The sequence below is a fragment of the Platalea leucorodia genome, assembly GCF_965183815.1.
Source record: "Platalea leucorodia genome assembly, chromosome: Z".
Taxonomy (NCBI): domain Eukaryota; kingdom Metazoa; phylum Chordata; class Aves; order Pelecaniformes; family Threskiornithidae; genus Platalea; species Platalea leucorodia.
The window spans coordinates 29774448-29787940 of NC_138858.1; the positions used below are offsets into that span (position 1 = coordinate 29774448).

At 41.3% G+C, this 13493-nt stretch overlaps 1 protein-coding gene across 5 annotated transcripts in view; it reads left to right on the forward strand.

Moving 5' to 3' along the window:
* DOCK8 (dedicator of cytokinesis 8) overlaps window positions 1–13493 on the forward strand; it is a 102313-nt gene that overhangs the window by 28972 nt on the left and 59848 nt on the right. For all 5 annotated transcript variants that reach the window (XM_082337052.1, XM_082337053.1, XM_082337051.1 and 2 more), the window contains 8 exons: window positions 2745–2920; window positions 5966–6037; window positions 9451–9574; window positions 9794–10006; window positions 10551–10636; window positions 11198–11264; window positions 11517–11666; window positions 12294–12374. In XM_082337052.1, coding sequence (XP_082193178.1) covers window positions 2793–2920; window positions 5966–6037; window positions 9451–9574; window positions 9794–10006; window positions 10551–10636; window positions 11198–11264; window positions 11517–11666; window positions 12294–12374 — 921 coding nt within the window. In that variant the 5' untranslated portion in view covers window positions 2745–2792. The remainder of the gene's footprint in view (window positions 1–2744; window positions 2921–5965; window positions 6038–9450; window positions 9575–9793; window positions 10007–10550; window positions 10637–11197; window positions 11265–11516; window positions 11667–12293; window positions 12375–13493) is intronic.

Here is a 13493-nt window from a genome sequence, read left to right on the forward strand (position 1 = left end):
AAAGATGTAATATGCTTTTGTATACTTTAAGCTGTGTTTTACTTTAATCTTTTGTGATTTATTTTTTTTTAGTAAATCTTCATATATATATATATACACTAACATGTAATGTTTTACCCTCTGGCAGTACAGTAAGTGAACTTCAAGGATATTATGCTGACAATTAATAAAAAATTAATAGCTAATAAAGATCACTGATTACTGATAACTGTTGATCCAGTATGCTCAGCAATACACTAGATACAAACCAGAGATAGTGCTGAACCTAAAGATTTATTAACAGCACAGTGTATTTCTTCAGCTGGCTGCCTCATGATTTGCTGGACTTACTGTCAGTTTTAGGTTTTCCCTTTGGATAAAAAGAGCAAAGAAAGAGAGAGATTTTCCCAAAGGTGTTTTCAGAGAATTCAGTCGATCCCGTAAATGTACAGGCAGAGGGGTGAGCTCAGAGACTTTATTTATGCAGAGACCAATGCAGTTTTCCTATAAAAGGGGAACCTGGGATGGGGGGTGGTGGTTGGTTGTGTTCAAAGGTCTCTACTACATCATTTGCAGGAGTATTTACCACATCTATTTTTTTTTTTCAAAAGGTTAAATTGTTTTGCTTCTCCTAGATGTTTTTAGCACGTTTCTTCTAAATATGCCTCACTTTCTGCAAGATGTTTATGGATTTTTATTAGCTGAGTAACTTCCTCACTTACATTTCCAGACAATAAAAAGGCTTCAAAACTCGTATTTACTACTAATCAGCTTTAACTCATTTTCCTATCTACAGTGACTGATGTGGCATATGATATATGAGCCATTTTAGTTCAGAGTTACCCAGAGCTTTGTCACTGTTGAGCACCTTTGCACATTTCATAAATTGTGGAATTTCTCATTGTCCTATTGAGCTAAAATTCCTGATGTTGTGGGTGTAACATTGTTCTGTGCAGAGGTCGCTTCATGCTCAGGCGAAAATTCTGTCATCTTACATGAGAGCCTTGCATGAGTCGGACTCAGTAATAATGGGTGAAGCCTTCATGATTTTGGCCCACAGATTTTATTTGTGGAGAACACTGGAGTATAAGGAGGATAGCTCCAGAACGCATGTTGGAGGAGACAGTAGCCACAGTAACATTGAATATAAAGGCAGTGTTGATGTCAGGGACATTGGGTGCCTTATTTTCCCCACACCCCATCAAGAGCACCATAGAGGAAGATTATCTGATCTATGTTCAGACTACTTATTGCTGGCAGCTTCAGAAGGCAGTCTTGTGAAAGGTATTTGGGCTAATCAGTGCAATGCAATCCCTTTACAGACAAGGATGATTTGATAGCTTTTTTTTTTCTAGAATTCTTCCTCCTAGTAAATAAGTTATTCCAGTGCTATTATTCTAATGCTCTAACTATTTTCCTGTGCTCTTACTACGCTGAGGTGTCCTTGGCCTTTCTGGAACTCACAGAACATAAACTATAGGTTTTCTAAAGCTGTAGCTTTTAGATCTGTTTGTTACTTGTCAAGAAAATTAATAATATGAGATGCTGGTCTCTGTACTCTACTGGACAGATGTTTTATTTTCTAAACATATACAGGCTATTTTTGTTGGCTATACAGCAAGTAAAATAATTTTCAGTTTTATCTATATACATAGAATAGCATATACTTTCATGAAGTCGCATTTATGTATATGTGCAACATTTCTAGGTACGATACCAAACAAGATTTTCTGCCTCTGTTTTTGAGACTAAGCAGATAAAAAGAGCCGGACAGCTTCATAGCATGTATGAGTGGCAGAGCTTGTACTTGTTTAACTTTGTTCTGATCAGACAATCTGTGTAAGAATGGCTGATTAAATGAAATCAGCTACAACTGTTCTCTATCAAGGTGCAGTGCCATGTGCTGTAGAAATGGTGGTTTGCAATTAAGGTTTGCAATAACAACTTTAGTAGTTCCATGTAATCTTTTGTGTAGTTACTGTACTAACCCTTGAAAAATCCAATAAAATTAGAACTCCAATAATATGCAAACCAGTAACATTCACAGATGGAAAATAATAATATATTCTGATTTAGGGTATATCTTGCCCTCAACTTTGTTTGGAATTGAAAGCAGACAGCATTTCTAATAGTATCTTTCAGGCACAGCACTGAGTGGCACTCATTTCAAATGAGTGGCATCTTCATGATGGCAGCCATGGTGCTTATAGTTGGCTCAGTATAGTTTCTGAGACTTACTGCCTTGGCCTTGTAATTGCTCGTGCCTTTCGTCACATGTGCTGTAGAGTCCATTGGCAGCTCCCTGCCAGCTGGAACTGCCTGTCACTATCATTTTGGTCACCTGCCCTTGTCCTCTCTTGTTTCTACCCACTGCTGCCTTTTTCATAACTCTGATTAATTCATGGGAATCCAGCAGAACACATTTGAGAGCATCCAGGCTGTACGTGAGTCAACCCTCCTATCAGCATCTAGGAAAGCTCAACAGAGAAAATAGGTGCAAATTTGGATTTAGGTGTAGTATTTTCCGTTTCTTCTTTGGGTTTTAAAACTTTTCTCTCTTTGTTCCCTTTCTTTTTTCAGCTGAATGTTTCATTAGCATCTCTTCCCTGCATTAAATGCAGTGGCATTTTATATAAGGTTAGAAGTCTTTCTGATGCTTAATAAATAGTGGGACAATGTCAGGAATTAAATAAATAAGCCTAAATTACACTATTAAGAAAAACCTTTTGTTGCTCAAATAAAGACCTCTTTATTTCTTCCATTAGCCTTCCTTTTATGATGTGGTAGACCCTGTAGATTTTGAAGGCTTCGTAATGACGCGGCTGAACAACTTGGACTCAGAACTAGCACAAGAACTTGGTGACTTTCCTGAAGATGACTTGGACATTGTCTTTACACCCAAAGAGTGCCGGACTTTGCAGCCCTCTATGCCAGAAGACGGGTAAGGAGACTTGCTCTCTCTCTGAAATGCTGCAGGTTTAAAAATAGTTTTGAAGATGTTGATCCAGACACCTCACTGCCATCCAGCCAGCCATTATGCACTGGCTGAACTTTAAACATTTCAATTTCGCCATTGATTCTGTTAGGCCTGTTTGCACACTTAAAATTATGCAAGCGCTTACACGACTTCCTGAGTTAGCTGGTAGCGGCAGAAGTGAGGTAGGCATAGACCAGGAAGAAGAGTAAAGAAGGGCGGGACAGTGGTATGAAAAATAGCTTTGTAGCTGTGATCCCAGAGGTGGAAGTCGATTCTGATCATGTAGTAAGCATAGGATTGAAGGGTTTTTTCTTTTTTTCCTTTGTTGTTGTTTTTTTTTTTGCCAGCTACGTGTTACATGGCATTGATCAGATCACTAATCATCTCTTTCTCAGTAGCTTTCTTGCTTAAATGGGGGGAAATAGTTCATACTTCACAAGGTTTGGGGGGAAAAAAGTGTTAGTTTCTAGTGTAGGAGTCAGTTTTGGTTTCAGGCTGACATTAATGAAATAATTCCACTATTTTCAACAGCTTTTAAATTAAAATAGGCAGCATGTGTTGATAGTGGTGCTGGGCCATCCTGGACATATTTAAGCTGGTTTGATAAACAGGCAAACTATGGGCAACAGAATTTTTCAGAATGAGAAAAGGGGACGCATAGGAGAGTTTTCTGATGTGGTTTAGGAGAGTCCTATGCATTCTATACAAAATACTCTTAAAGGGTTGTGTCGCTGTAAATGGTACCTTCAAGTAGAACCATGAAGTCCTATTGAGTTTTGCAAGTGATAACAGCCGGATAAACGTGAAGCCAGCACTGGCTTATCCCCAAGCTGCTATGTCTGCAAAGATGGCTAACTGTGCAACGTGTTTGGGATGGGGGGCTGGCTCCTTCCAGTATATTCAGGAAATGAACAGCACAGTCTATATTCTCTGCTGTGCTGAACCTGAACACTGAACCTGAACACAAATAGGCTTAGCTTATGGTGTCCTGGCTCACAGAGTAGACCTGCATCCCCCTCTGTTCCTGCAAAAGTTGTTACAGCCTCCTCTAATTTATACCGGCCAGCTGTATAAACTAGAGCCCCATGCAACTGTGGTGTTTGTTCAGTGTTTTCTGCCCAACATACCAAATGCAAAGAGGCTAAGCAGGAACCACAGTTTATATGATTTTTGCCAGCTGTGGACTAGCTGAAGACCCCTCTCCCTAAGTAAAGTCTCAGCCTGCAAGTTCTTTCTTGGTCCAATGCATCCCTCAGGAAGTTCAGGGGAGCAGAGGGTAGAGGCGAGGTGCTATGCTAGGTCACCTGAGAACTCTTTGAATCATACAGCTCCTAGGGGATTTTGTAACATTTGCACAAAAGGTGATTTTCACTCAAAGTTACTCGTGGAAAATGTTACAATCTTTATCACAAATTCTTGTTTTCCTGTGGACGGGGGAGAGAGAATGCATGTGGGAGACAGTGAATATTTTGGTGCTTGAAGTTCCCATTTATTTAAATGATGGACAAAAATAGTAAAAAATTATCCAACTTTGAAATGAGATTTAAAAGATAAGATGACCATTTCTCCCCTATTTCCAAGGTTACTTCTCAGCACGCCTGCTGTTTAAAACAGCAGTTATCTGTTTGTTTTTCCAGTAGAAGAATGTGTAGACTCACACAGTACAATAAGTTTTAGGGCTAATTTGCACCACAGTGACATCAAGGGTTTTGTGAGGAGTCTGTGGAAAAGCTCAAATAGTTGATACCAACAAATATGCTTCCAGCAGGTTTTTTTACACAGCAGCTTCCCGTTTAGCCATTCACACCACTGTTATCGATATTAGTGCTTTCACAGAAAATCCTGGTCAAGGGTGCCAGGGTGTGTTAGGCAAGATGAGAGCACAGGAGGGGCACGCACCAAAGATTCGCCTGCAGGCGATGCAGCCTGTGGTGTCTTCCTGCATGGAGAGCAGGAAACAGACACCACCGACCAAACGGGGTTAACGTGCTGCCTGCTTGCAAACATACGTCCCACCTGAACCAGATGCAGGAGGGGACCCTGTGCCGTGTCAGTCTGCTGGTGGCAGGGCCACGCAGCAGTCCGGTATCGGCCAAGGCTCTGTTCTGCGGTGCACGCATGAACCCAAATCAGTTGTTGCCCAGTCTTGGCAATTGGTTGGAAATCTGATAAGAGTTCTGGGTGGAAAGTGCTAAAAACTATCATACCTTTCACCCATTCCTGCATTGCATGTGTGTGCTACTCTTTTACTCACTTGAATCCGAGGTCATTAACAAGTGATTTTGGCATGGGTCACTAACATTTTTTAAAATAGGAATGGGGGAGTTATGCTACAACATCATGACAGCAAATTCTTGGACATCAACTTTGGCTTAAAATATTTCAGTTCCAATCAGTATCCAGTCTATCAGGCAGCACTGACAATCCCCTACATTAAATGAGACTCATCTGAAAATCGTAAAATTAAATTATAACATATTCTTAGATCTTAAAATTTTATTATGCTATCTGATTAAAAGCTTAGGATCCCTTTCTAGAATTTTCTTCATTTCTATGAGAAAGAGAAAGTTACACCGAAAACATACGAGAGACTATGTATTTGCAAGAGTCCAGGTCCTGAGGCCTCTGGAAAAATATCTCTGTATGCTGAGACTTGTTATCAAGTTTTGAAAATCACAAAGATAGCTACCTGGTATAATTTCTTTTATTTTGCTGTATTTTACAGCAACATCAGTCTTACAGTAATGAAATGCATAGTGTCACAAATGGTTACCTCTGTTAAATGTATGTTTGTTAATTTATAAACACAGTAACAAAAACCTGCATCAGGGAATTCATGCAGTACACAGAATTCTTTAAACCTCGAACAATAGTTTAGCAGTGAAATAAATATACAAGAGAGGACTAACAGAGAGGCCTTTATCTGAACAACATGTTTAGATAAATTTCTTTGTTCTTAAGGTATGACCTAGGTACTAAAATATTTACAATATGTTGCTTTTTCCCCAGGGTTGAACTGGACTTACATGTCAGAGACTGTGTTCAGACGTATATCCGGGAGTGGCTGATTGTGAATCGAAAGTAAGCTACATACAAGTAAATAAAATAGAAAATACCTTGCATCTTATTTGTCAGAGAGGAGATGCATGCTGTTATAAATAATCCTGAAGAATACTGATTCAAATCAATGACTGAAGACAGGAACTGACTTTTCTGTACTATATATAACCATATTGTTTTGTTTGAGCTGGTGGGCTATAGCTAAATATTGTTGCATCTGCTTCTTAGTTATCAGGTGCTCTGGGAACTAACTGGAAAGAAGTTCACATCAACTGTCTGTAATGATAATTTATCTAAATCAGGAATACTACTACTATTTGATCACACTGTAAGGAAAGATAACAGGGATAAAGATTACATTTGTATGCTCTTCATTTTCCCCGCCATGCCCTGAAAATTCAACATGATCTGATTTCTAATGGTGTCTTAAAACAAAAAGAAGTGCTTGTTGCAAAAAAACGAGGATTATGGGCTCTCCCAGCAGTTATTGATTGTATTCATGGGATTATTAGTGTAACATCCAGCTTTACTATTTTACATCAGTAAGTGATTTCTGCATTTGCGGTCAGTGTAATTCAACACACAGAATTGGACCTGTAGTCATTATAAGTGACTTAATTTCCTTTAATTTGTTTTGTTTTGTTTTGTTTTGTTTATTTTATTTTATTTAATTTTATTTTATTTTATTTTATTTTATTTTAAATTTCATTTCATTTCATTCCACTTTGTGTATCAAATGTGAAGAGAACTCTCACTCAGTGCTTTCTGTGTGGGGGGTGTCTGTCCCCAGACCCTCAGGGACACGCTGTGACCGTGGATCTCACCTCCTTCCCCATCAACCCCTCATGTTCTTCAGAAAGAGGTTTTTGGAGCTCTGTTTTTCTGTGCTGCTTCCTGTTCATCCCCTCCCGCGCTCATGCCCTGTTCTTGAGAAGCAGTAGGAGCAGCTGATGGTAGAGTGCCAGCACATTTGCTGCCATTTTGTTGTGCCCCTTTGCCTGCCCTTGCTGCTTTCTGTTTTTCTGACCTGAGGTACATCAGCACAATGGTTTGACTCCTGGTGATTGTAAAGGAATTGCGTTCTTTAATTGTGCAGCTTGTGCAGGGACGGAGCAGCCGCCGAGGGTTATTAAGAGACTTCCTCCGGGGGTGCTGATGAAATCGATTGAGTTCTCAGAACTGTTCCACAGTGAGTCATTAAAAATAAGCTAGTGGGTTTTGCAGGCTCTCCACCTGCACCGCTCAGAGCACGGGTGCTAGCTCTTTCGCGCAGCGTTGTTCTGAGTGCGCTGTAAAGAGCCAGCCTGCAGCTTTGTCTGTGCACACGAGTAGGGAGTAAGCAGTAAAGCAGGTGAGGTGAAAAACAGAACATAGTTATTTTTGCACTTACGTGTGCTTGTAGAAATGTGAATGGAGCTGTAGAAATACACATGCGTGAAAACATTTGTTGTGTGTTTTACTATTTCATTCATTCAGGTAAGGCAAATTTGCATTCAAAAACTTTATTGATCAGTTGAGTCCACGGTAAACGTGATGAAGGGCCCTGCCAGAGACCTGGTCTTTGACGGCTGTGGCTAACAAAGCAAGCAAAAAATTTTTTGCAAAAAATTGCAAAGAACAAAGTGTAAAAGATGCTGCAGTATCACATCAACCAGTGATAGATTGTTATTGGGAGTTTCATGTTATGCTTTGACACTATTCTCAAAGCACATATGAGAGGAAGAAAAGACATCAAGAGAGAAGTAAGAAAAAGTAGTTGTAGAAAGCTTTCAACTGTTTTGAGAAAGGCTGGAAAAACTGTAGTTGCCTGCTTAGGAGACAAAGATTCATAGGACAGGTTGCTGAACGTATGGTCTGGTGAGCTATGGATGAGAGGAGTGTGTAAGTGACTTTCATCCATTCATGGATATGAAGGTTCAGAACAGGAGATTGAAGAGTCTTCAGTGGGTGGGACGAGCAGAGGTGGTCCTTGTATCCCAGGGTGGAGGGGTATGTGACAGAGGGGCTGGACACAGCTGAGGAGTCCGTGTGTTTTTGCCAGAGGCTGAATGAGGCGCTCGTTCCTGTGCCTGTCAGTTTCCCCTTTCAGTTGTCCTTTGTTCCTTTTCCTTGACCCGTTTTCTTAATTCAGTGTGTGGCCATTAAATTGACACGTGTGCTAAAAGCAGGGGTTTGCCTCTTGTTGAGTTTTAATTGCTACCATGAACAAAATGAACAATATAAATGAACAATATAAATACATTTTCCAGAAATACTTTAGGGGAAAGACATCTTTAGTGTAACTTGTACACCACAGGGAAAGCGTGATCTGAGGTACATAAATCTCTCCATTAATCATTTGTTTGCCACCAGAGGTAGTGAAAAAATAATCAACAAAACCTCTTCTGGATGCCGAAATGTCTTAAAGTAAACTCGTGCAGAATTTCTGTCTTTCATTCTGGATGATTAAGGTGGTTCCAAAACAAGGTCATATCCAAGGAGAGCTGGGATTGTCTCTTTTATGACTTCAGTTTTCATTTGCAGTGAACTGGTAAACGATTGAAATGCAAACAATTAAAACTAAAACACATCAGAGCATATAATTCAGTTACTCCCAAAATGTAATAAAAAGGTGTCTCCCTGATCAATAATTGCTTATCATGGCATCTTTATGAAAGTACTCAGGTGTTTAGGCATTGCTTTGGGAGTGTTACGGAAAGGAAAGTGAATGAAGCAGAATACTGTAACTAACGAGGCTGACTGCAAAAAGGATTTAACAAATTGCATACTAAAGTGGAAGAAATAGAGCTCTGGATGTGTCTGGTATCTTTTTTCAGGGTACCTGCTGTTTTTTTCCATCTGCCACAAAAATATAACTTGAAATTAGTACCTCGCTGCAAAATTTTTGGAAGTTGCCAGCAGAGAGGGTTATGTTGTGCCATAGCAATAGCCCTGTTCAAAAACCAGCACTGTTTGAAAGGTATAGATTGTTGTATGTGATTAACTTGGGATACCAGCTAGGTCCAGGACAAGAGCAGTCAGCTCCTTGATGTATAATTGCAGGAGCAAAGAGCGGGCCAGGAGATAAGCGATCCTGATCCATGTTCTGAAGGTCGCTGAAATGACCACTGCGTCTGATGAGCAGCTCAGAGCTGAATTTGTACCTAGGTCAGGTTTTGCTGCTGTCTCAGGCTCACAATCTATGCAAAAGCAATCTGAACGAATTTTCTTCCTTTTAAAACTGTTCTTGATATACAGGATAAAGTTGCAGTGGTGTGATAAAACAATTAAATGTTGTGAACTGTCACATTTTTGCATAAAAGCTGTGCTACGCTGCTCTTTTGCACAATAATGTTTCCAGTTGCTTAATATTTTTTAAAATTTGTCTTTTCTGTTCTATTTTTCCTTAACTCCTTCTTGTGCTGTCCCGACTTGCTCGGGCTTCTCTGTGAAAGGAACCAAGGGAATTCAGATACTTGTAGCCTGAAAAACAAGGGATCCCGAAAAGATTTTCACAAGACGCTTCAAAAACAAACATTTGAATCAGAAACATTGGATTCTGGCGATGCAAACTTCCAGGTACGTTTTCTTCACTTTGGGAAGAGCGATCAAATATAGCAGCTTTCCGCAAGGGAAGCATCCCAGGATCTCTGTAATGGCATCAAGCGGAGGGCCGTGCTTGCCATTAGGCTTCTTGGCAGAGGTGGCGTTGCGGCCCTCTCTGCCAGACACGCACGAGACGTTCCATGACACCCCAGCGTCCAAGCCGCAGCTCGCCATTTTGTTGCTTTCCAACAGGCGGGGCCCCGACACGTCCACGCGCTCCCTGAGGAGGCCTCGAGGACGACCCTCGCCTCCTCCGACTTTGACCTGCGCAGCCTGCAGCCGGACCCCCGCCTGGAAAACCTGCTGCGGCACGTCAGCGCCGAGGAGTTCGAGAGGCAGAACGAGGAGGCGCGGCGCACCAACAGGCACGCCGAGCTCCTCGCCCTCTACCCCGCCGTGGACGAGGTGAGCTCGGAGGCTGACTGGCCCACAAGCCTTCCCGAGCTGGCTGTCCCGGCATGTTTAAGGTTAAAGCTGCACCACGGTCAAAAAACAGGGTTTGTGGGCTGGATATCTGTCTCCCTTGGATAATACCACGCTGAAAGCACGTCGCTGTGGGCTCCTGTCAGCTATCTTGAATGTGCATTCGGGGGGTTGTACTTGCACTCGCGGTGTTGCCTGCGGCTTCGTTGCACCCCGCTGGGTGCGGGCCAAGCCCTGTGCTGGCGATACGCTGGTCGTGTCAGGGTGTCACCCTTCGCCATAACGCTTGGTTGGGGGCCAGAAGTGTAAATATTTAGTGTAAATGCCAGATGGGGGTCAAAAGTGTAAATATTCAGAAATATATATATCAACTTTCATCTCTGAAGAGATGAAATGCCTGCTGAGTTGGGGAAGGTGCTAGTCTGTAGCACTGGCCCGGTTAACATCACATAACGGTGTTATGTACGTATGTAAATCTACAGTTGTTTTAATTGAGTATGACTACGATAATTGTTTAATATGATAGGAAGATGCAGTGGAGATACGGCCGGTGCCAGATTGCCCAAAGGAACATTTGGGCAACAGGATTTTGGTGAAGCTGCAGACTCTGAAGTAAGTATCCTTCACAAGCCTCACTCACCATTTCTCAGTTCGTACCAGCATACGGCTGCCAACCGCTGCCGATGCCCTGTTCAGCAAGTGTTTCCGTGCTTGCTTGTTCTTTCTTAGTGTAGCACAGGACTATTCCTATCCATCATTACAGAAGTCTTCAACTTGTCAGGGTGAAAAGGAGTTGGGAATGACCCCAGATTATATATTTCCAACAAATTAGGTTGATCTCCATACATGCTACTGGACTTGATAAACAGAAAAAAAATTCAAGAAAGGTATGATTGTTTTCTCAGATAACTGATATCTGAGACCACCTTTCTGACAAATTTAGAAAATGCATTGCGTGCAGTTTACTTCCTTTCTTTTCCTCTTGAAATCATCTAATAAAATGCACTAATAAAAAAATCCTCCAGGCTTTGAGAGAGCTGAGGTCTGGAACTAAGTATTTCTCCTTATTTTCTAACGGAAGTGCCAGTCGAAATACAGCTCTTTCATTTTTTTATTATACAAAGTCATACGAGTGCAGTATTAATCAGTGTCCTGTGTGTCTTTCCTTAACAGGTTTGATATAGAGATCGAACCTTTGTTTGCATGCATAGCTCTCTATGATATAAAAGAAAGAAAAAAGGTAAGTGTGCATACAGTGGTTTTGTTCAGTTGACTTGGGTTTTTATCTCTGCAGTAATAATTCAGGAAAACTTACAAAAAACATGCAACTTTTTTGCATATGCAGTCTGATCCAGGATTCTTTTTGTTCAGTGAAAGTCACATGCTTTCAATTGTTTATTTTGTAGTTCTAGTTACTACTTTTGACTTATGTTAAAATAAAATTTGATGCATTTTTGCTTTGCAATACATTTTCATTCTTTTTCTTTTCAAGATCTCAGAAAATTTTCATTGTGACCTCAACCCTGATTCATTAAGAGGATTCTTGCGTTCTCATACACCCTCCGTTGACTTGTCTACTCAGGCAAGATCGGCAGTATTTTCTGTCACTTATCCCTCATCGGATATATACCTAGTAATAAAGGTATGTTACAGTGCTACTTCAACACCGTTCTTCCTGTTCCCAGCTGTGCCTGTTGTCTGAGTTCCTGGAGCTGACAAACATGAGTTTCCTGTAGCTGAGATGAATTCTGATAGTTTTTAATAGTACATGCACAGGTGTCCACTGGTATATCTCACTCCCTAGCTAAGAAGTTACATTGATACCCTGTGTTCTAGTTCTACTAAGTATTTATAATTTCCTATCTCTGCCTAAGGGAAATTTAAAGTAAAGTGAAAGCCATTTTTTAAAATTTTAATTACAGTCTGTGGAGGTCTTTCGGTTTTGGTTTAGTGCACTTTGCATCATTTTGTTTGTTTAATTCTGAAACTGAGTTAGCCTGAACTCATTTGAAATATGTTAATTTTCCTGATTTCAGTGAAAATGCAGTAGTACCTGATTGACAGTGTTGTCACATATGTATTTTCTGCTTTCTAACAAACCAGATGGAAAACTAGGAGAATGTTTAGTATCGGTTACTCCATAAAGACAGTTTTAAGAATTTGATATTGTGCATTTAGGCAGACTCTTTCATATTGCCAGAGAAGCAACATGTTACTATTTGGGTGATATTTTTTCTTTGCGACTGTCTTATTTTACTGCTTTTTGTAGATAGAAAAAGTGCTTCAGCAAGGAGAAATTGGAGACTGTGCGGAACCCTACATGGTTCTTAAAGAAAGTGAGGCTGGCAAGGTAAGTAAATAACTATAAAGAGTGTTTAGATTAAAAAATGCATGCACAAGGAAAAAAAGAGAAAGAGCAGACCCTTTGGAATAGAATCCCAAGAACACTGGGGAGGAAGCCAGTTGGTGCATCCATGGTGCAAGCAATCTGGTGTCTGTGACCAACAGGAAGAAGTAGAGAGGAGTGGCTCGAGAGCTCCGTGACAGAAAAGGACCTGGGGGTGTTGCTTGACAGCCGCCTGAACACGAGCCAGCAGTGTGCTCAGGTGGCCAAGAAGGCCAATGGCATCCCAGCTTGTATCAGGAATAGTGTGGCCAGCAGGAGCAGGGAGGTGATAGTGCCCCTGTACTGGGCACTGGGGAGGCCGCACCTCGAGTACTGTGTTCAGTTTTGGGCCCCTCACTCCAAGAAGGACATCGAGGTGCTGGAGCGTGTCCAGAGGAGGGCAATGAAGCTGGTGAAGGGTCTAGAGCACAAGTCTTACGAGGAGTGACTGAGGGAGTTGGGGTTGTTTAGCCTGGGGAAAAGGAGGCTGAGGGGAGACCTTATTGCTCTCTACAGCTACCTGAAAGGAGGTTGTAGCGAGGTGGTGGTTGGTCCTTTTTCCCAAGTAACAAGCGATAGGACGAGAGGAAACGGCCTCAAGCTGTGCCAAGGGAAGTTTAGGTTAGATATTAGGAAAAATTTCTTCACTGACAGGGTAGTCAGGCACTGGACCAGGCTGCCCAGGGAAGTGGTTGAGGCTCCATCTCTAGAGGTATTTAAAAGATGGGTAGACATGGTGCTTAAGGACGTGGTTTAATGGTGGACTTGGCGGTGCTAGGTTAACGGTTGGACTCGATGATCTTAAAGGTCTTTTCCAACCTTAATGATTCTATGATTCTGTGATTCTAAGTCATGAGAAAGTAAGGTGCACTTTCATTACTGACCCCGTTGGAAATCAATGCTGACAAAGTCTTGAGTCACAAAGCAGATAGGGTTGAGCAAAGGAGATGACAATGCAATGTGGAGTTAGCAGAATTATTTGTACCTCAGAGACATGTTATTGATTTGGATGGGCAATCAACCAGTTGTAGTATGTACATGACCAGTTCAGTGCTGTCATCCATATATAAGATGAGCTCTGTT